Genomic DNA, 20,951 nt, shown 5'->3' on the forward strand with positions numbered 1-20,951 from the left:
TCCTAGTTCAAGTCACCACCACCTCATTCCTGGATTGCTGTGAGAATCTCAGAACCAGTTCCGACAGCTACTTCAATTCCTTCTCTACCTTGCAACCAATGTGATTTTTTTTTAATGTTTTTTAATGTTTTAAAATTGTGATAAAATATATATAACATGAAATGTATTCTTTTTCAATGTATTAATTCCCTGCCTTTAAGTACATTCACAATGTTGTGTAGCTGCCACCACATCCACATCTAGAACTCTTAATCTTTCCAAATAGAAAGTCTGTACCCATTAAACAGCAACTCCCCATTTCCCAGTCCTTTCAGTCTCTGCTAACCTCTTTTTTTTGTTTTTTGGCTTTTTTTTTTGAGACAGGGTCTCGCTCTGTTGCCCAGGCTGGAGTGCAGTGGTATGATCACAGCTTACTGCAGCCTTAAACTCCTGGGCTCAAGTGATCCTCCCACCTCAGCCTCCCAAGTAGCTGGGACCATAGGCGTGGGAACCATGCCTGGTTAATTTTTTATATTTTCTAATCTCTTTTCTGTCTCTGTAAATTTGCCTGTTCTAGGTACCTCAGATAAGTGGACTCAAACAGTATTCGTCCTTTTGTGTCTGGTTATTTCACTTAGCATAATGTCTTCAAGGTTCATCTATGTTGTAGTATATGTCAGAATTTCTTTCCTTTTCAAGACTGAATAATATTCCGTTGTGTGTCTATGCCACAGTTTGTTTATCCATTCATTTATGAATGGACACTGGTTATTTCAACCTTTTGGCCATCATGAATCATGCTGCTGTGAACATTGATATAAATCTATCTGTTTAAGTCCCTACTTCTGAATATTAGTGGTATATACATATAAGTGGAATTGAATCACATGGTAATTCTGTTTAACTTTGTGATGAACCATCAAATTGTTTTCCACAGTGGCTACACCCATGTTGCATTTCTACCAGCAATGCACGAGGGTTCTAATTTCTCCACATCCTCACCATCACTTGTTATTATCTGTTTTCTTTTTTAATACAGACACATCATGATCTTTTTAAAACATCAATTCAGTGGCCAGGCGCGGTGGCTTACGCCTGCAATCCCAGCACTTTGGGAGGCCAAGGCGGGTGGATCACCTGAGGTCGGGAGTTCAAGACGAGCCTGACCAACATGGAGAAATCCCGTTTCTACTAAAAAATACAAAATTAGCTGGGGTGGTGGCACATGCCTGTAATCCCAGCTACTTGGGAGGCTGAGGCAGGAGAATCGCTTGAACCCAGGAAGGCGGAGGTTGCGTTAAGCCGAGATCGCACCATTACACTCCAGCCTGTGCAACAAGAGCAAAACTCCATTTCAAAAAAAAAAAAAACACACACACTCACATCAATTCAATCATGCAGTCTCCACAAGCCACTGAGATTGTTTTTGTCGAGGTTACCAATGGCTTCCCCATCACTAAATCCAGTAGTCAGTTCTCAGTCCTTCTCTACTCGACCTACAACCAGCATTTGATGTGTTGATGTGGTTGCACATCCTCTTCTCTCTCCTCTCTCTGTCTTAGCTTGGACTTTTAAGACACCCGCTCTCCTGGTTTTCTTCTTTTGAGAAAGAGTTTTGCTCTTGTTGCCCAGGCTGGAGTGTGATGGTGGCATCTTGGCTCACTGCAACCTCTGCCTCCCAGGTCCTAGCAATTCTCCTGCCTCAGCATTCCGAGTAGCTAGGATTACAGGCACCCACCACCACACCTGGCTAATTTTTTTGTATTTTTAGTAGAGATAGGGTTTCCCCATTGTTGGCCAGGCTGGTCTCCAACTTCTAATCTCAGATGATCCACCCGCCTTGGCCTCCCAAAATGCTGCGATTACAGGCATGAGCCACGGCGCCTGGCCCTGGTTTTCTTCTGTTCTCACAAGCTACTCCTTTTCTGTCTCCTTTTCTGGTTCCTCTTCAACTTCTTTTCTTCCATTTATTTTTTTTTTTTTAACCCTTCCTATGGTGCTAACTTCCCCTTTTCTAGATATTCCAGCATCACTGGGCCTGGTCCTTAGACTTGTTCTTTTCTACTTAGACTCACTCCCCTGGTGATCACCTTCGGGTCTGTGGTTTTAAATTCCACAGACACCATGATGGTTCTCAAAAGCATGCCTCCACCATGGACTCTCTCCTGAACTCCTAACTGCCTCTGTCCAACCTGCTCCCTGCTAAAATGCCCTTGACTCTACTCCTTCCGCTCTCTTGGCCTGGTCAATTTCTACTTCCTACAGATTTCAGCTCAAAATCCCAGACACTCCTTCATAGGCTCTTCCACAGTGCTCATCCCCTTTATTAAAATCACCTATTTAATAAGCTCTATTTTTCTAAAATAGAGCCTGAATTACTAGAGGTAAGGGACCAGGCTCAATAATGAATGAATGAGTACCAAAATATCTCCAGATACCCCATCTAGGGCTTGTCACCTGCTTTCCTCTACATGCATAGTGCAATATCTGCATTCTCTCTGTACCCACCAATCTCCCAATCTCCACTCATCAATCAGGATCAACACAGCCTTCTTTGATGCTGGAGGGTCAGCTAGTATGGGCTTGCCACTCCACCTTGCCCAACTTTCATCACAGCCCTGACTGCTTTTTAAACTAATTAGTGAGTTATTTGGGGAGCAGATTCTACATCTTATTCACTCATCTGGAAGAAACCTCCATCATAATCACTAAAAAATTATATTTGTCCATCTTGCTAATTATATTTGTAATGACATTACTTCAGCTATGCCTCCACTCCCTTCCAGCAGACTATAGTCGCCCTGCAGGCTTAGCCCCCTCCAGGGCCAGGACATTGCTTCACATAGATCATTCCTTCAACCAGCATCTGATTAATAAATGAATAAACGGCGGGGGGCGGTGGCTCACATCTGTAATCCCAGCACTTTGGGAGGCCGAGGTGGGTGGATCACCTGGCCAACATGGGGAAACCCCGTCTCTACTAAAAATACAAAAATTAGCTGGGCATGGTGGTGCATGCCTGTAATCCCAGCTACTCAGGTGGCTGAGGTAGGAGAATCACTTGAACCCTGGAGGCAGAGTTGCAGTGAGCTGAGACTGCACCACTGCACTCCAGCCTGGGCAACAGAGCAAGGCTCCATCTAAAATAAATAAATAAACAAACAAACAAACTATAGGTCAAGTATTCAGGATCTCCAGGTTCAAATAAGCAAACTGAAAAACAATAGTATAATCTGCCCAAGATTCTAAATTTCTAAGTGACACCAGAGAGCCTGTCTTTTACGTTCCATCTGGCATGGCATTTTTAGTACTAAAGAAAACATGGGGCCATGTAATCCTCATGCCTGTAATCCCAGCACTTTGGGAGGCTGAGGCAGGTGGATCACCTGACATCAGGAGTTCGAGACCAGCCTGGCCGACATGATGAAATATACTAAAAATATAAAAATTAGCTTGGTGTGGTAGTGTGTGCCTGTAATCCCAGCTACTCAGGAGGCTGAGGCAGGAGAATCACTTGGACCCTGGAGGCAGAAGTTGCAGTGAGCTGAGATCGAGCTACTATACTCCAGCCTGGGCGACAGAGTGAGACTCCATCTTGAAAGGAGAAAGAAAAGAACAAAGAAGGAAGAGAGAGAGAGGGAAACAAGGAAACAAGGAAGGAAGAGAAGAGGAAAAAGAAAAGAAAGGAGGGAGGGAGGGAAGGGAGGAAGGAAAGAAGGAAAGAAGGAAACATGGGCAACAGGACGCCTCATTATTTTGGAATTCAAAAGGGAGTTTTTGAATTACCATTCATTTAGCAAACATTTAATCAGCACCTATTACGTACTAGGTGCTGGGACTATACTAGTGAACCCTGCTATAGGTAATTGTGAAATTACCAGTGGAGGAACAACCCATAAGAAAATGTCACCGGGTGGCCGGGCGCAGTGGCTCATGCCTGTAATCCCATCATTTTGGGAGGCTGAGGTGGGGGATCACAAGGTCAGGAGTTCGAGACCAGCCTGGCCAATATGGTGAAACCCCGTTTCTACTAAAAATTAAAAAATTAGCTGGCTGTAGTGGCGGGCACCTGTAGTCCCTAGCTACTCGGGAGGCTGAGGCAAGAGAATCGCTTGAACCCGGGAGGCGGAGGTTGCAGTGAGCCAAGATCGCGCCACTGCACTCCAGCCTGGCAACAGAGTGAGAATCTGTCTCAAAAAAAAAAGAAAAGAAAAGAAAGAAAGAAAGAAAAGAAAAGAAAATGTCACCAGGTGATAACTACTATGTTGAAAATTGAGGTAGTGGAAGGGGGAACAGCAAGGGCAGAGGGGGGTTTCTTGCATATGCAGGTTGTTTGAGGAAGGCTGCTCTGATAAGCAGGCATGGGAAGCAGTGCGGGATAAGGGAGGGGTTTCCCCATGCAAGTATCTGGGGGAGAAGCTTTCCGGGAAGAAGAAACAGACCAGTGCAAAGGCCTAGAGGCTGGAGGATGCTTGGCTGTGCACCAGGAACAGCAAGGAAGCTAGCATGGCCGGAGTAGGGGGTGCAAGGTACCTTGCCGGTGAGCCTTAATAAATGTTTATAGGATTCTGACGAGACAGGAAAGCTATGGGGAAGGTCTGAGCAGGGCAGAGTCTGGATCTTACTTAAAGGAACATTCCAGTTGCTGAGGTGTGTAGAAGAGGTAGGGGGTGGAGGTTCGGGGGTGAGGAGACGGAGTGGGAACAGGAACTGAGGCCAGGCAATTGGGAAACTACTGCAACTCTCCATGCAAGAGATTTTTAGCCAGAGATTGTTCAGCCAGTCTATGAGTATTTCAGGCCTCCGTATTTTCCATATGACAAGCCACTAGGCCTATTCATCTTCCACTAGACCCAGCCCCACAACCGCTGCCTAGGAAATATTTGTTACTTGCACTGATAAAAATTCTTCGCGGGAAGGAAATGGCTTTCAGTCCCCATCCCGCTCCACGATCCTTTCCCTGGATTCAGGGAGGGCCCCACAGCCGGGCTGTGGGCCTCGGACTGCTCTCCTATTGCTGACCCAGCTGGGGCCAGGGGCTTCGGATCAGCTTCCGCGTCCTGAGCTGGGGACGCAGGATCGGCGGGTCCCGCCCCGCCTGGGCCCGCAGCCCCTATCCCGTGGCCCCCCGGCCCCCGCTCCCTGCGCTCCCTCGGCTGCCCCCGGCCCCGCTCACCTGCGCCGCCGCCGCCGCCGGCCGGAGACCCGCGACTTCGGGAGAGCTGGCTCTCAGTTTCGTTTTCCCCTCGGACTCCGCCTTCCCTGCAGCTGCCCGGCCCCCTCTCGCACAAGTCCTCGTCTGCTACGGGATTGGGGTAAATTGGCGCTGGATCCAGAGTGCGCGCGAGAGGCGCCGGCGGGCGGCACTGGCGGGCGGGCTTGTCACCCATGTGCAGCCCCTGCGCGGCCAGGACCCCGCACCCCCAACCGCCTCCCCCTCCCCGCCCTGAGGCTCCTGGAGCAGGTGGCTTTGGCTGCATTAGGTTCTGGAATCAAGGGTTCCACTTACTCTCAACACAAATATTTGGAGAGGGGTTGGGAAGATGGGTCTTAGCAGCTCCATTTTACAATAGAGGAAATTGAGTAAATGAACTTACCTAGGGGTCCAGCGGCTCGTAAGTGGGAAAGCCAGGATTCAGTTAAAGTCCAGGCCTGTAAACACCAAAGCGCTCCTCCCCACTTGCCAAACCGCTGCCCCCTCACTTTTACAAGGCTGGGGATGCGAGGCCTGGGGGCGTAATCTCCTTCACTCTGCTCCCACCCATCCATTCATTCCTGAGCAGACACTTGTCAGCCGCTATAAAAGCACCTGCGGGCCAGTCCTGCTGTTAAAGAGAGCCACCTGCTCCCTACAGTACCCCAGGGAGTTTCCTATATAGTCCAACACCAGTAGTCCTCGATTTATAGAAATTCTACTCACCTGATGGACTGTGACACGCTCCCAGAGTCACACAGAGTTCCACAGTCATTGGCACAGTGACTAATGAGTATTGAGGCACAGAGGAGTTAGATTAATACAACTAGTAAGCAGCGGAGTTAGAATTCTAACCAGGAGTCTGTACTCTCAATATCTTAGCTGGGATAAGAGAGGGAGGTGGTCCCAAGACAGACCTCAAATATACATTAAATATTATGCCTAGGCCGGTGCGGTGGCTTATGCCTGTAATCCCAGAAATTTGGGAGGCCGAGGGGGGCAGATCACCTAAGGTCAGGAGTTCAAGACCAGCCTGGCCAACATGGCAAAACCCCATCTCTACTAAAATACACAAAAAATAGCCGGGCGTGGTGGCGGGCCCCCCGTAATCCCAGCTACTCTGGAGGCTGAGGCAGGGAGAATTGCTTGAACCTGGGAGGCAGAGGTTGCAGTGAGCTGAGATCATGCCACTGCACTCCAGCCTAGGCTACAGAGTGAGACTCCATCTCAAAAAAAAAAAGAACATTATACCTAGGCAGGCATCTACTCCAGCCTCCCTTCTCCATCCCCCTACAACCCCGCATTGCAGGGTATCAACAACTAAAATCTACACTGTAGCTCAGGTCCTGGGCATAGCTTAAGTCCCTCAAATGTGAAGCACTGGCGGGAGGTTTAGAAGGTGGACATGAGGTAGAACCATTTTTTGTGGCATTTCCAGGTGACAAGAAAACTCTGACAGTGCTGGGTGTCCATTTATCAGCTTTGTGGGTGTTGGGATGGCTGTGGCAGCAGCAATGGCAGTAGCAAGGACAAGGTTTTCTGACTTTTTGAGCCCCTGAACTGCGCAAGAGAGCTTAAAGAATGAAAAATGACAAGCTCAAGCATGATCAGAGGACACAAGCTTTTATGACTGCACCAGAAAACCCTCCTAGCCTCAGGGGTGATGTAAAATCTGTCTTCTCTACTGGGGAAAGATTTGGAAGGAATGATATCAGAGGGTTGGTGATGAGGTCTAGGGGAATGATATGATATGGGTGAACCTCTTGGAATGGGCAGAGTGTGAGGAGGAGCCTGTCCCTGAGGAGCCCAATTCCCTACCGTCTGGGCTCCCCAGGTGCAAAGCTTGGTGCTGCAGGCACCAGAATTACAATATAATTGTTTTGAGGTGGAGTCTCGCTGTGTCACCCAGGCTGGAGTGCAGTGGCACAATCTTGACTCACTTCGACCTCTGCCTCCCGGGCTCAAGCAATTTCCCTGCCTCAGCCTCCTAAGTAGCTGGATTACAGTCGTGCGCCACCACACCCAGCTAATTTTTGTATTTTTAGTAGGGAAGGGGTTTCACCATATTGGCCAGCCTGGTCTGGAACTCCTCACCTCAAGTGACTTCCCCTCCTCGGCCTTCCAAAGTGCCAGGATTACAGGCGTGATCCACCGTGCCTGGCCTAGAATTACAATATAAATTTAATTTGCAGCCTCATCAGGTCTCCTCTATGAACATTGAGGGCATTGACTGTGAAAGGATGAAGCCCTGGGAATTTGGGTGGATTTGAATGAATTCAAGTGCCACTGCCCTCCTAAATTCTGCTGTGTCTCCACAGGCTTCCCACCATTGTCTGATAAGGCTGGTCCAGCCTACATTGAAGAGCATGAAACAGTCACCCTGCAAGGAGGTGCTGATTCTCCAAATACCCTATCTCTACCTGTGCCTTCACTCCTAGAACTAGAATCAGATGCTAATGCACTCCAAGAGGATATGGACAAGATCTGATTGAGGGGAGATGCTTTACACAACAAAAGAGCAACAGAAAGCAAGAAATAGGCATGGCAATGAGTCTAAAGATGACACGAAGAAAGTTGAAAGTTGAGGCTGAGCAGGGTGGCTCACGCTTGTAATCGCAGCACTTTGGGAGGCCCAGGCGGGCGGATCATGAGGTCAGGAGATCAAGACCATCCTGGCCAACATGGTGAAACCCTGTCTCTACTAAAAATACAAAAATTAGCTGTGCGTGGTAGCATGTGCCTGTAATCCCAGCCACTTGGGAGGCTGAGGCAGGAGAATTGCTTGAACCAGGGAGTCGAAGGTTGCAGTGAGCCAAGATCGTGCCACTGCACTCCAGCCTGGCAACAGAACGAGAAAAAAGGAAAAAAAAAGAAAAGAAAGTTGATGTACTGTCTCTAGCAGTGGGAGCGCTTAGCCAGTTTGCCCAGTTGGTTTACTATAATCTGAGCTCAGTGGCAGCTCACACTAAATGAACATGTAATGCCAAGTAATGCAGATAAAGAAATCAAAAATACTTAGGGAGTCAGGAATATTGGAGTCGATTCATCTTATGCAACCTAGTCACTTACTCCATAACCATGGCCCCCAAGAAGATCCAAAGGCCCCTCCTTCAGTGGCTTGTATGGAGCCAGTGGCTGTTGCATATCGGGCTTCCTTGTGAATGTTCACCAAAGGCACCCACTTCTAAAGAGGCTTTTGAGAAGCAGTTGAGCAAGAAGACTTCTGTTAGCCTTTTCCCTAGCTCTACCAGTGCTAGTTCTAACAAATAAAGAGGCTGTGACCGCAGGAATGGAGGATATGTGTGAGTTTATCCACATGGGCTTCTCAGCAAGGCCTTACTTACTACATAACTCTTTGTGATTATCAATATGGTTTTTGACCTATAGTCAATCCCATAAGTCTAGCTCTTTTAATACTCACAGTGACTTTTAGATCAAAATGTATAATGGTAAAGCAACTAATCAGACACAGATAAAACAATCTTGTATGTATCAATTATTCTTAATTCTTTTTTTTACTAGCAGAGGAAAAATAATAACTATTATTCTTGCTTTTGGAAATTGTAGAGTGGTCCCTATTTATGTTGTACCACATCTCTTGTGGCTCTTTCCCTCAGATGTTTCTGCTTTAGTAATTTGTCTTGCTTACTTATAAAATCTTATTATCAATAGTCCCCACATGCACATTATTATAAAATCATCGCTATGGTCTGAATGTTTCTGTCCCCCATAAAACTCATAAGTTAAAACCTAAACACCAATGTGATGGTATTAAGAGGTGTGGCCTTTGGGTGGTGGAACTGGTGCTCTTAAAAAAGAGGCCCCAGAGATCTGCCTTGTCCCTTTCATCATGCGAAATACAGCAGGAAGGCCGGGCGTGGTGGCACACGCCCTTTGGGAGGCTGAGGTGGGTGGATCACTTGATGCCAGTAGTTCGAGACCATCCTGGCCAAACCCTGTCTCTACTAAAAATACAAAAATTAGCTGGGCTTAGTGGTGCATGCCTGTAGTTCCAGCTACTCCAGAGGCTATGGCAGGAGCATTGCTTGAACCTGGGAGGCAGACGTTGCAGTGAGCTGAGATCATGCCACTGCACTCCGGCCTGGGTGACAGAGCAAGACTCTGTCAAAAAAGAAAGAAAGAAAGAAAAAGAAAGAGAGAAAGAAAGAGAGAGAGAAGAGAGAGAGAGAGAGAGAGAGAGAGAGAGAGAGAGAGAGAAAGAGAGAAAGAGAGAAAGAGAGAAAGAAAGAAAGAAAGAAAGAAAGAAAGAAAGAAAGAAAGAAAGAAAGAAAGAAAGAAAGAAAGAAAGAAAGAAAGAAAAGTCAAGCCCAGAGTCATCAAGGGCTTACAAGACACTATATTTCTTGGACCCTGGTTGCCACTCTAACCTTGTCTCTTGTTTCTCTGCCCCCCTTTCATTCTCCTCTAGTTACATTGTCCTCCTTGTGATTTTTCAAGAATGCCAGGTATACTACTGTCTCAGTGCCTTTGTACTTGTTCTTCCTTTTGCCTGGAACCTTGTCCTTCAGATATCTGCAAAACTCACAGATCTTGTTGAAACGTCACTTGCTCATGAAGCCCCCTGACTACACTATTTAAGTTCCAATCATTACTCTCACCCTGTTGTCACTCCCTATCCCCCTCATTCTGTTCTATTTCCCCTCCATGACACTTATAGCCTTTTATTATATAATGCAACTTATTGATTCATTGTCTTTGTTGTCTCCTTCCTCGAACATGTAAGGTCACATGGACAGGGATTTTTGACTGTTTTATTCACTAATTATTTCATTGTCTGGAATAGATCTGGGCCAAAACTGGGCTGCTGCCTGTTTTTGTAAATAATGCTTTATTAGTGCACAACCACATTCATTCATTTATATATTGTCTTTGGCTGCTTTGACGCTAAAATGAGTTGTGTTGAGTCATTGTGACAGAAACTGCATGACCAGTAAAATTGAAAATATTTACTATCTGATCCCTCACAACAAATGTTTGCTGATCCTTGTTCTAGAATGATGACTGGCCATGGAGGAGGAGTGGAACTGGCAAGGACACTGAGAGGCAGCAGCTAATAGGGAAACAAGGAGACGTGGAATCCTACAAGCCAAGTGAAAAAAAACCTTTTTCTGGGAGGAAAGCGTAATCCACTATATCAAATGCTGCTTAACAAATGCTTGTTGAATGAATACTGGGAGACAGATGAAGGCCCCAGTGTTCCTCTCCCTGATGCTATTCCTCTTCCTCTTCTCAGCAGAGATAATCACTCATTGAAGTCATTCACATTTGTGACTTAAAGGGTATTACCTCTGTATGCATTTATTTTAAAAAATAAAATCTTTCTATGTTTTAAACTTGGTTTTTGTATTTTTTTTTTTGAAAGAGGTAAAATACACATACCATAAAATTCACCATTTTAACCTTTTTTTTTTTTTTTTTTTTTTGAGACAGAGTTTTGCTATTGCAGAGTTTGCTATTGTCACCCAGGCTGGAGCGTGGTGGCACAATCTCTGGGGTTTCACCCCAGAAAGAAACCTCATATCCATTAAGTAATTCTTACGTATTTTAAGACTTATTTACTTTTCCATCGTCAGCGTGGGGATCAAAAATAATCATAATACATAAAATTAAAATTAAAAAAGGTATTTACTTAATACACATAGCTCTAATTCAGAAATCTCGGCTCACTCCAACCTCCACTTCCTAGGTTCAAGCAATTCTCCTGCCTCAACCTCCCAAGTAGCTGGGATTACAGGTGCCCACCACCACGCCTGGTTAATTTTTCATATTTTTAGTAGAGATGGGGTTTCACCATACTGGGCAGGCTGGTCTCGAATACTCCTGACCTCAGGTGATCCGCCCACCTCAGCCTCCCAAAGTGCTGGGATTACAGGTGTGAGCCACCACACCCAGCCTAGCCCTTTTAAAGCATATGATTCAGGGGAACTGAGTACATTCACAATATTGTGCAACCATAACCACTATGTAGTTTCAAAACGTTTCATCACCCCAGAAAGAAACCTCATATCCATTAAGTAATTCTTATGTATTTTAAGACTGACTTACTTTACCATGGTCAAACTGGGGATCAAAAATAATCATAATAAAATTAAAATTAAAAAAGGTATTTACTTAAAACACATAGCTCTAATTCATTTATTTTAACTGCTGAATATTTATTTCTATTAATATTTCAAAATTTTCTTATCCATTCTTCTCAGTTTTGTTTTTAAGTTTCTCACTATTGACAAACAATGCTGCAATGAAGATTTTCCTTCATGTTGCCTTATGCAAATAAGGAAGAGTTTCTCTTAGATATATGCCCAGGAATGTAATTGCTGGATTGTGAAGTACATGCACAAATAACTTTACCAAATTTATTTCCAAAATGTACAGGAGTATACTTCTATTTCTTCTCTCTTATCTTTTGTCTCATTGTTATCATAGATTTACTTCTATACATAAGCCCCAAAATACATTGTTATTACTTTTGCTTTGAATAGATAATTATCTTTTAAAGAGATTTTAAAAACAGATTTTTTTTAGACAGAGTTTCACTCTGTTACCCAGGCTGGAGTGTGGAGTGCACTGGCACGGCAATCTTGGCTTACTGCAAACTCCGCCCCCTGGGCTCAAGTGATTCTCTTGCCTGAGCCTCCTGAGTAGCTGAGATTATAGGTGCCCACCACCACACCTGTCCAATTTTTGTATTTTTAGTAGAGACAGGATTTCACCATGTTAGTCAGGCTGGTCTCAAACTCCTGACCTCAGGTGATCCACCAGCCTTGGGCTTCCAGAGTGCTGGGATTACAGGCATGAGTCACCACGCCTGGCCATGGGGAAAAGTGTTTTATATATATCCACACATTTGCCATTTTTGGTGCTCTTCATTCCTCTATGTAGACCCAGATTTCTATCTGGCATCATTTTCCTTCTGTCTAAAGAACTTCTAGTATTTCTATAGTACATATCTGTTGGAAATTATTTTTTTCAGGCTTTATTTGACAGAAAAAGTATTTATCTTCTTTTCTGAGAGATATTTTTGCCTGATATCAAATTCTAGGTTGACAAAGATTTTCTTTCAGTCTTTCAAAGATATTACTCCATTGCTTTCTATCTTGCATAGTTTCTGATGAGAAGTCTGTTGTATTTCTTACGTGTTTCTTTATATGTAACATCTTTTTCTTTAGCGGCCTCAAAGATTCCTCTTTGTCACTGGTGTTCAGCAATTGCATTAGGATGTGTTTTGATGCCATTTCATTATGTTTATTCAGCTTGGGGTTTGTTGACCTTCTTGAATCTGCAGATTTAGAGTTATTTGAATTTGAACAATTTCAGTCATCAGTTTCCATTTTTTTCTGTACCTCTTTCCTTTTCCTGATATTCCAATTACATGTAAATTTGCTTGATATTGTCGCATAAGTTACTGAAGCTCTGCTTATGTTTTTCTGTAGTCTTTTTTTTTCCTGTCTTCATTTAGAATAGTTTCTATTGCTATGCCTTCAAGTTCCCTGGTGTTTTCTTCCTCTTCATCTAATCTACTGTTCTGGGAAACCTACCCAATGCCCTGGGTATTAGTCTCTCCACTTTGGTGGGAACATGAACTATTTCCATCTCTGGATGAAGTTCAGGAAAATTCTTTGGCTCACTGCTTTCCAGCAAGACTTTCCTTGTCTTGATGGAAATTTACACTGTCTTTGTAAAGTTTTATTCCATGCATACACATATCTGCACTCAGTTAAAGATTAGAAAGATTCCCTCTGCAGATCTTTGAGGTTCTTGCTATGTTAAATTTTTAACATACAGTGCTCTTTTCCCCAGCAATCTGCTCTGAAAATCTAGCCTCTTCAGCCTGCCTGACTCCCAATATCCAACTCTAATTTTATGAGACTTTTGTATGAGGTTCCCTTTCCCTGTGCTGCAGCTTGGAAACTGCCTATAGGTAGCATGCTCAGGAAGGTGTAGGGATCAACTCACTTGTTTACTCCTTCTCAGAGATCCCAGTATTGCTCAGACTGTTGTTCAATTTTCCTAATTACTACATTTTTTTCTCATTATCTATTTATTTGCCATTTGGATGTCCTCTTCTATAAATTACCTGTCTATATCCTTTACACTGTTTTTTTTTTTTGTTTGTTTTGTTTTTGTTTTTTTTTTAAGAGACAAGGTCTTTGTTGCCCAGGCTGGAGTGCAGTGACACAATCATGGCTCACTGCAGCCTCAACCTCCTGGGCACATGCAATCCTCCTGCCTCAGTCTCCTGAGTAGCTGGTACTATAGGCACACACCACCATGCCTGGTTAATTTTTTCTTTGGTAGAGATGAGGTCTTGCTATGTTTCCCCAGCTAGTCTTGAGCTCCTGGCCTTAAGTGATTCTCCCTCCTCAGCCTCCCAAAGCACTGAGATTACAGGCATGAGCCACAGCACCTGGCTACATTTTTTTTCCTACTAGGCTATATTTTATTTCATCTATTGATATTAGTTGTTCTTTATATACTCTAGATATTAGCTTTTTATTTAGTATTTTCTCCCCTCCCTCTCTTCCTTCCTCTCTCTCTTTCTCTCTCCCTTCCTTCCTTCCTTCCTCTCTCCCTTCCTTCCTTCCTTCCTTTCTTTTCTTTTCTTTTCTCTCCTTCCTTTCTTCCTTCCTTCCTTCCTTCCCTCCTTCCTTTTTTTTTTTTGACAAAGGATTGCTCTGTTACCCCGGCTGGAGTACAGTGGCATGATCTCAGCTCACTGCAACTTCTGCCTCCGGGGTTTAAATTATTTTCCTGCCTCAGTCTCCCCAGCAACTGGGATTACAGGTGCACACCATCACACCCAGCTAATTTTTGTATTTTTAGTAGAGATGGGGTTTCCCCATGTTGGCCAGGCTGGTCTTGAACTCCTGACCTCAAGTGATCTGCCTGCCTCGGCCTCTCAAAGTGCTGGGATACAGGCATGAGCTACCTCGCCCGGCCAGTATTCTTTCTTTCTAGAACATTTTTCGTCTTCTCTCATTAGTTCCACATGACTACTTGAGGCTCTGTGGTAGAAAAAGTCTTGATAGGCCAGGCATCATGGCTCATGTCTGTAATCCCAACACTTTGGGAAGCCAAGGCAACTGGATCACCTGAGGTCAGGAGTTCAAGACCATCCTGGCCAATATGGGGGAAACCCTGCCTCTACTAAAAATACAAAAACTAGCTGGGTGTGGTGGTGCGTGCCTGTAATCCCAGCTACTCAGGAGGTTGAGGCAGGATAATTGTTTGAACCTGAGAGGTGGAGGTTGCAGTGAGCTGAGATTGTGCCACTGCACCCCATCCTGGATGACAGAGTGAGACTTTGTCTCAAAAAAAAAAAAAAAGAGAAGAAAAAGAAAAAGTCTTTATGGTAAAATAACACAATCTCTTATCTTTAGCTCTGAATTAAAGATCATATTAAGTAGAAATATAAGGTCCCTTGAGAAGGGGCCTTCCTAAGGCCTACTGCAATGGCATACATGGAGCAGATGAGCAATGCATTTTTCTTGAACCAAATTAGAATGGAATTTATTGCAGAGTTGGAATTAACTCTCCCCCAACATTAAGTCTGAGATAGCCACCCCAAGTGCTTTGATCCATAGTAAGAAAGGAGTTATATTATGACGAAAGTACAGAAAATTGTGCATCATTTGGAGGCCTGTGTCATCTATGGCCAAACACAGCTCTAGGTGTGTATCTGATAGTATCTGGTTACCCTCTTATGTGAACCTAGAACACAAAATAAGTTAAAACTCCAGTGCAATGTATTAATAATAGAGTCCCTTGAGACAGCTAAAATACCCGTTCTTGAAAAAGTTAACAAACTTTTATTTGTGCTCAAAAATTTCCAATGTTATCATTATTATTAAATTGTATTATTATTTTGTTTTGTATTATTTAGATTTCAATATTGTTTAATTATCATTATTTGATTGAGTTATCATTTAATTATTTAAACTTAATTATTATTAAGGAAAATAAATCTAGGCCTGCTGAATTGACTGGAATCAACCCTAGCAATATGACTCATACTTCAACTTTGCTCCGAGGGAGGTGCCTGCTAAGCACTCTTTGAATTTTTCATCCATTTCCTGGTTCTGAGTTTCACTGAACAAGTTTTTCCAATCACCAACTTCACCTACAACACACAAAAAATAGTAGACCCAGATATCTGTTAGAATATTTCTTCAGGATTTTACCATTTTCAGTGCAATATTTCACTCTGATATGTTAAAATGGACACATGGAAAAAGTTTTACACTCTTTGTTTAGTTTTTTCAGATGGTGTCTCGCTCTGTTGCCCAGGCTGGAGCGCCCTGGTGCGATCTTGGCTCACTGCAACCTCTGCCTTCTGGGTTCAAGCAATTCTCCCTGCCTTAGCCTACTGAGTAGCTGAGATTACAGGCGCCCGCCACCACACCCAGCTAATTTTGTATTTTTAGTAGAGATGGGGTTTTGCTATGTTGGCCAGGCTTGTCTCGAACTCCTGGCCTCAGGTGATCCGCCCGCCTCGGCCTCCCAAAGTGCTGGCATTACAGGCGTGAGCTACTGCACCCAGTCAAAAGTTTTACACTTTTAAAACCTAATGTGATTTCTGTTGTAAAATTAACAATATCCATTGGGACTCCACCATCTGTGGTGTGGGAGGTGACATGTCTTCTTTACATCACTAGGGGGAGCCCATCAGCCTCAATGATCCCTTAACCTTACTCCTCTCCAAACACCTAGAACTTGAAATTCCACTTTTTGAGAAATGATATTTTTCTTTCTAAAGTCTCTTAAAGACTTTAAATACCCTTTGAAAGTTAACATTTTATAGCAAGTTTTGGTTAAGACCTCAGATACTGATAATTTTGCAAAAATGTATTATTTTGCCTGAGTTTGGGATGTTTGTTCTTACTGGCTGTTACCAGTAAAGAAAGTTACTTTTTTCTTAATGATATTTTGAACCTTTAGGTCGAAGTTGTAAGTTCCATATTTCACTATGTTGGCCAGGCTGGTCTTGAACTCCTGACCTCATGATCCACCCACCTCGGCCTCCCAAAGTGCTGGGATTACAGGCATGAGCCACTGTGCCTGGCCTCAGAACTTCAGTGTTTTTTACAATAAAATTTAAGCCCAACAAAATGTTTAATATATGATAGATGCCTGCTGTTAGCTGTTGTTGTCCTTGCTGGTATATGTGCTACCTCTACATCTCATTATTTCATTATATACTCAATGAAAAATAACACTGGCAATCCTTAAGCTATATTATCACACATTTTCACAAGAACTTAGAATACTTTAATGAAATATAGTAAATATTATCCATGTCAGAGAGAGCTAATTGCCTCTCCCATAGTCATTTTCTTCCTCTTCCTTATTGACAAAGCCCTGATTTTAACTGTGTAGTAATATGCCTGGCTTAAAAAAGTCACATTTCCCAGCCACCACTGCAAGGAAAGTGGCCAATGAAATGTAAGAAGTCATTGGCCAGGCATGGTGGCTCACACCTGTAATCCCAGCACATTGGGAGGCCGAGATGGGTGGATCACCTGAGGTCAGGAGTTCGAGACCAGCCTGGCCAACATGGTGAAACGCCATCTCTACTAAAAATACAATAATTATCTGGGCATGGTAATGGGTGGCTATAATCCCAGCTACTCAGAAGGCTGAGGCAGGAGAATCAATTGAACCCAGGAGGCGGAGGTTGCCATGAGCTGAGGTTGCACTACTGTACTTCAGCCTGGGTGACAGAGCAAGACTCTGTCTTAGAAAAAAAAAGAAAAAGAGAGAGAGCAAGAAAGGAGTCACTGGCCAGGTGCGGTGGCTCACACCTGTAATCCAGCACTTTGGGAGAGGAGTCTGAGACCAGCCTAGCCAATATGGCAAAACCTCGACTCTACTAAAAATATAAAAAAATTAGCCAGGCATGACAGTACACACAAGAATCTCGTGAACCCAGGAGGCAGATGTTGCAGTGAGCCGAGATTGTGCCACTGCATTCCAGCCTGGGCAACACAGCAAGATTCTGTCTCAAAAAAAAAAAAAGTCACTGATGGGGCTTCCAGCTCAACTAATACGATTCTGCCCCTTGCCCACTCACTTTCTCCTATCTGAATTTGAACATAATAGTTGAACTTCAGCTGCTATCTTATTTTCAGAAGGTCATCATCAGAAAGGACTCTCAACTACAGAAAGGACTGTAAAAGACGATATGGGGCAGCCAGGCACGGTGGCTCATGCCTGTAATCCCAGCACTTTGGGAGGCCAAGGCGGGTGGATCACAAGGTCAGGAGATCAAGACCATCCTGGCCAACATGGTAAAATCCCGTCTTTACTAAAAATACAAAAAAATTAAGTGGGTGTGGTGGCGGGCGCCTGTTAGTCTCAGTTACTCGGGAGGCTGAGGTAGGAGAATCACTTGAACCCGGGAGGTGGAGGTTGCAGTTAGCCAAGATCGAGCCACTGCACTCCAGCCTGGGCGACAGAGCGAGACTCCATCTCAAAACAAAGAAATAAACAAAAAAAGATGGTATGGGGCTGCCAGTTACAGCTCTGGAGAGCCTGTCCCCAGACCTCTTACTGAGGCAGAGAAAAATAAAACCCTATCCTACTTAAGATAAAGTTATTTGGATTACCTATTGTGTGCATAGTCAGTCCCTAACTGATACAATCCCAGAAACCAGTGCAACTTTACCTTTGCGGAAAAGGAATGGGCCGACAGCACCGTGTGTGTCCTGAGATTTTGCACGCATTGCTTGGAAGGTGCTCTGGACTGAGATAGTTTGAATTTGCTCCCCAGTTAGAAAGAATCCCAAGAACTCAGCAATCTGTTTTATTCCAGCAGCCAGATTCTGTAAAAAAAAATTTCTTAAAGATAAACTTCTTCCTATGGGAATTGTTCTCTGCGCTAAGACAGACTTTTTAGTCATCAGAGTTATTAAGCCTAACTCCCTAGTTCATCTTATACCCCCGCTTTAGAGTACTTTCATCTTCTCATATCAATATTGAGATATCTCTGTAAGATATTCTGTATTGATTATACTTTGTAGTTTCAACTTATGACTCTTGTTGAACTTACCAGATAATAGTTTTTAGCATGTAAATAATGACAGTAACATTAATTCACAGGTTATAATTTTATCTAGGATGATATCATTGCATTAAAAAGCACCAACCTAGACCAGCTGAGGAAATTAATGTATTCCTATGTGCTCATTTGAATTCTCTTTTTTCTGAATTCTATTTATAGTTAATGTTTAATTCCATTAAGAAAGTCTAATTTTTAGAATCATAAAAACTTGAAGAAAGTTTTTTTTTTTTTAGAAAGAGTCTTGCTCTGCTGCCCAGGCTAGAGCGGTGCAAGGGCACCATCACGGCTCACTGCAGCCTCGACTTCCCAGGCTCCAGCAGTCTTCACACCTCAGCCTTCTGAATAGCTGGGACAACAGGTGTGTGCGACCACGTCTGGCTAATTCTTGTATTTTTGTAGAGACAGGGTTTTGCCATGTTGCCCAGGCTGCTCTCAGAGTCCTTAATAGACCAGTGCACAATGTGAATCTCCAAGAGAGCAGGCTGTAGAACACAGCACTTCCTAAATCTATTTAAATAACCTCCTCCCAAACCTCAAGAAATAATTTTTAACAGCTGTGGCAACACTTGTATTCTATGGTGCACAAGTTTCAGAAACATTATTCTAAACTATAATTAATATGTTCTTTCATATTATATACATGCATCCTATAAACAGAAAGGGTAGATTAAATTACACTTTTTTTTTTTTTTGAGACGGAGTTTCTCTCTTGTTGCCCAGGGTGGAGCACAGTGGCATGATCTTGGCTCACTGCACCCTCCACCTCCAGGGTTCCAGCAATTCTCCTGCCTCAGCCTCCTGAGTAGCTGGAATTACAGGTGCGTGCCACCATATCAGGCTAATTTTTGTACTTTTAGTAGAAACAGGGTTTCACCATGTTGGCCAGGTTGGTCTCGAACTCCTGACGTCAGGTGATCCACCCACCTTGGCCTCCCAAAGTGCTGGGATTACAGGCGTGAGCCACTGTGCCTGGCCTAAACCATATATATATATTTTTGTTTTTTGTTTTGTTTTGTTTTTTGTTTTTGAGAGAGTCTTGCTCCGTGGCCCAGGCTGGAGTGCAATGGTACAATATCAGCTCACTGAAACTTCTACCTCCTGGGTTCAAGTGAGTCTCCTGCCTCAGCCTCCTGAGTAGTTGGGATTACAGGCGTGCACCACCACACCCAGCTAATTTTTGTATTTTCAGTAGAGACGGGGTTTCACTGTGTTGGTCAGGCTTGTCTCAAACTCCCGACCTCAGGTGATCCATCCACCTTGGCCTCTCAAAGTGTTGGGATTACAGGCGTGAGCCACTACGCCTGGCCTAAACCACATTTTCTTTGTATAAGAATATAATGGAAGACTGGTATTAGAAACTCAATTAAGTTAAGGAGCACTTGATACTCCCTTCTCTTTAACATGCTTTCTCCACAGGACTCTGCTTTCCTTCCTACCTCATAGCCCTTCCCCCTTCCTGGTCTCCTTTGCTAATTCCTCCTTTTTTCCCCAAACTCTTTAAATTGGTGGGCTCCGAGACTCAGTTCTTGGTCATCTTCTCTCTATATATACCCAGGTATATATTTCCACAGCTTTAAAGCACATCTATGTGTCAGCGATGCCCAAACTTTATCTACAGCCCAGAACTCTCTGTACTTGCAAGGCTTGTACGCCCAACTGCCTACCTGACCTCTCAATTAGGATGACTAATAAACATCTTAAATTTAATGTGTCCAAAACCAAACCTCTGATCTCCCCGACAGTCATTCACCTGCTGCCATCTCCTACTCAATTGATGGCAACTCGGCCCTCAATATTATTGGTCAGGCCAATAAAATTGGAGGCTTACTTGACTTCTCTCCTTCTCTTGCCACTCTCCCCTCCATCCAATTCAGCAGCAAATACTGTTGGCCCTCCCTTCAACATATATCCAGAATGCAACCTCTTCTCATCCCCCGCATGGCCCCTTCTTGGCCTGAGCCACCATCTTCCTTTGCCTGGACTATTGCAGTGCCCTCTTTACAGCCCTCCCAGCATTTGCTTTGCTGCAGTTCACTCTCACTAGCCAGAACGATCTTGTTAAAAACACATCTGCTCCAATCACTCCTCTGCTCAGATCCCACAATGGCTTCCCACTTTCCTCAAAGTGAAAGCCAGAGTCAGCGGCTTGCCATTCTATCCCTCATATTCCATCCTACCTCCTTGACTCTGTCCTCATTGGCTGTTCAGCCCTGGTTTATTCCTGCGGACCCAGGCACATCTGCTGTCTCTTAATCTCACCAGGACTATCCCAGCTTTTGCTCCAGTTGATTCCCTCTGCCAGAAATACTCTTCCCCAATTACCTACTTGGCTCACTCCCCCACTTCCCTCAGATCTTTGCTCAAATCACATCCCCTCAATAAGGTCTCTCCTAACCTTCCTGTTCCTTTTTTTGTTTTGTTTTGTGATACAGGATCTCACTCTGTCACCCAGGCTGGAGTGTAGTAGTCTAATCATGGCTCACTGCAGCCTCCACCTCCTAGGCTCAAGTGATCCTCCTGTCTCAGCTTCCTGAGTAGCGGGTACTACAGGTGCATGCCTAATTTTTTAGAATGTGCCCAGGGTGGTCTCAAACTCCTGGTCTGAAGTGATCTGCCTCAGCCTCCCAAAGTGGTGGGATTGTAGGTATGAGCCACCACACCAGCCTGAGCACCATATTTTACACTGGAATGTGTCCA

At 44.0% G+C, this 20,951-nt stretch overlaps 2 protein-coding genes and 1 long non-coding RNA gene across 8 annotated transcripts in view; 1 reads left to right on the plus strand and 2 right to left on the minus strand.

Moving 5' to 3' along the window:
- The window catches only part of EIF2AK2 (eukaryotic translation initiation factor 2 alpha kinase 2), a 60,849-nt gene extending 55,579 nt beyond the window's left edge, over positions 1 to 5,270 (minus strand). For 2 of the 5 annotated variants that reach the window (XM_038006797.2, XM_038006796.2), the window contains exon 1: positions 5,156 to 5,270. The gene's annotated coding sequence lies outside the window, so the exon portion shown is untranslated. The remainder of the gene's footprint in view (positions 1 to 5,155) is intronic. The other 3 variants (XM_073022923.1, XM_073022922.1, XM_007970945.3) reach the window with 2 other exon arrangements.
- LOC119627213 (uncharacterized) lies at positions 3,665 to 10,527 on the plus strand. Its single transcript, XR_005243301.2, has 3 exons — positions 3,665 to 4,519; positions 7,492 to 7,563; positions 10,188 to 10,527. It is a non-coding gene; the product is annotated as an uncharacterized lncRNA (long non-coding RNA).
- Positions 10,528 to 15,189: 4,662 nt separating this feature from the next.
- The window catches only part of SULT6B1 (sulfotransferase family 6B member 1), a 30,318-nt gene continuing 24,556 nt past the window's right edge, over positions 15,190 to 20,951 (minus strand). For both annotated transcript variants that reach the window (XM_038006800.2, XM_007970943.3), the window contains 2 exons: positions 17,859 to 18,015; positions 15,190 to 15,314 (listed from right to left, as the gene is read on the minus strand). In XM_038006800.2, coding sequence (XP_037862728.1) covers positions 15,190 to 15,314; positions 17,859 to 18,015 — 282 coding nt within the window. The remainder of the gene's footprint in view (positions 15,315 to 17,858; positions 18,016 to 20,951) is intronic.

Source organism: Chlorocebus sabaeus, chromosome 14 (genome assembly GCF_047675955.1).
Source record: "Chlorocebus sabaeus isolate Y175 chromosome 14, mChlSab1.0.hap1, whole genome shotgun sequence".
In the NCBI taxonomy this organism is placed as follows: Eukaryota; Metazoa; Chordata; class Mammalia; order Primates; family Cercopithecidae; genus Chlorocebus; species Chlorocebus sabaeus.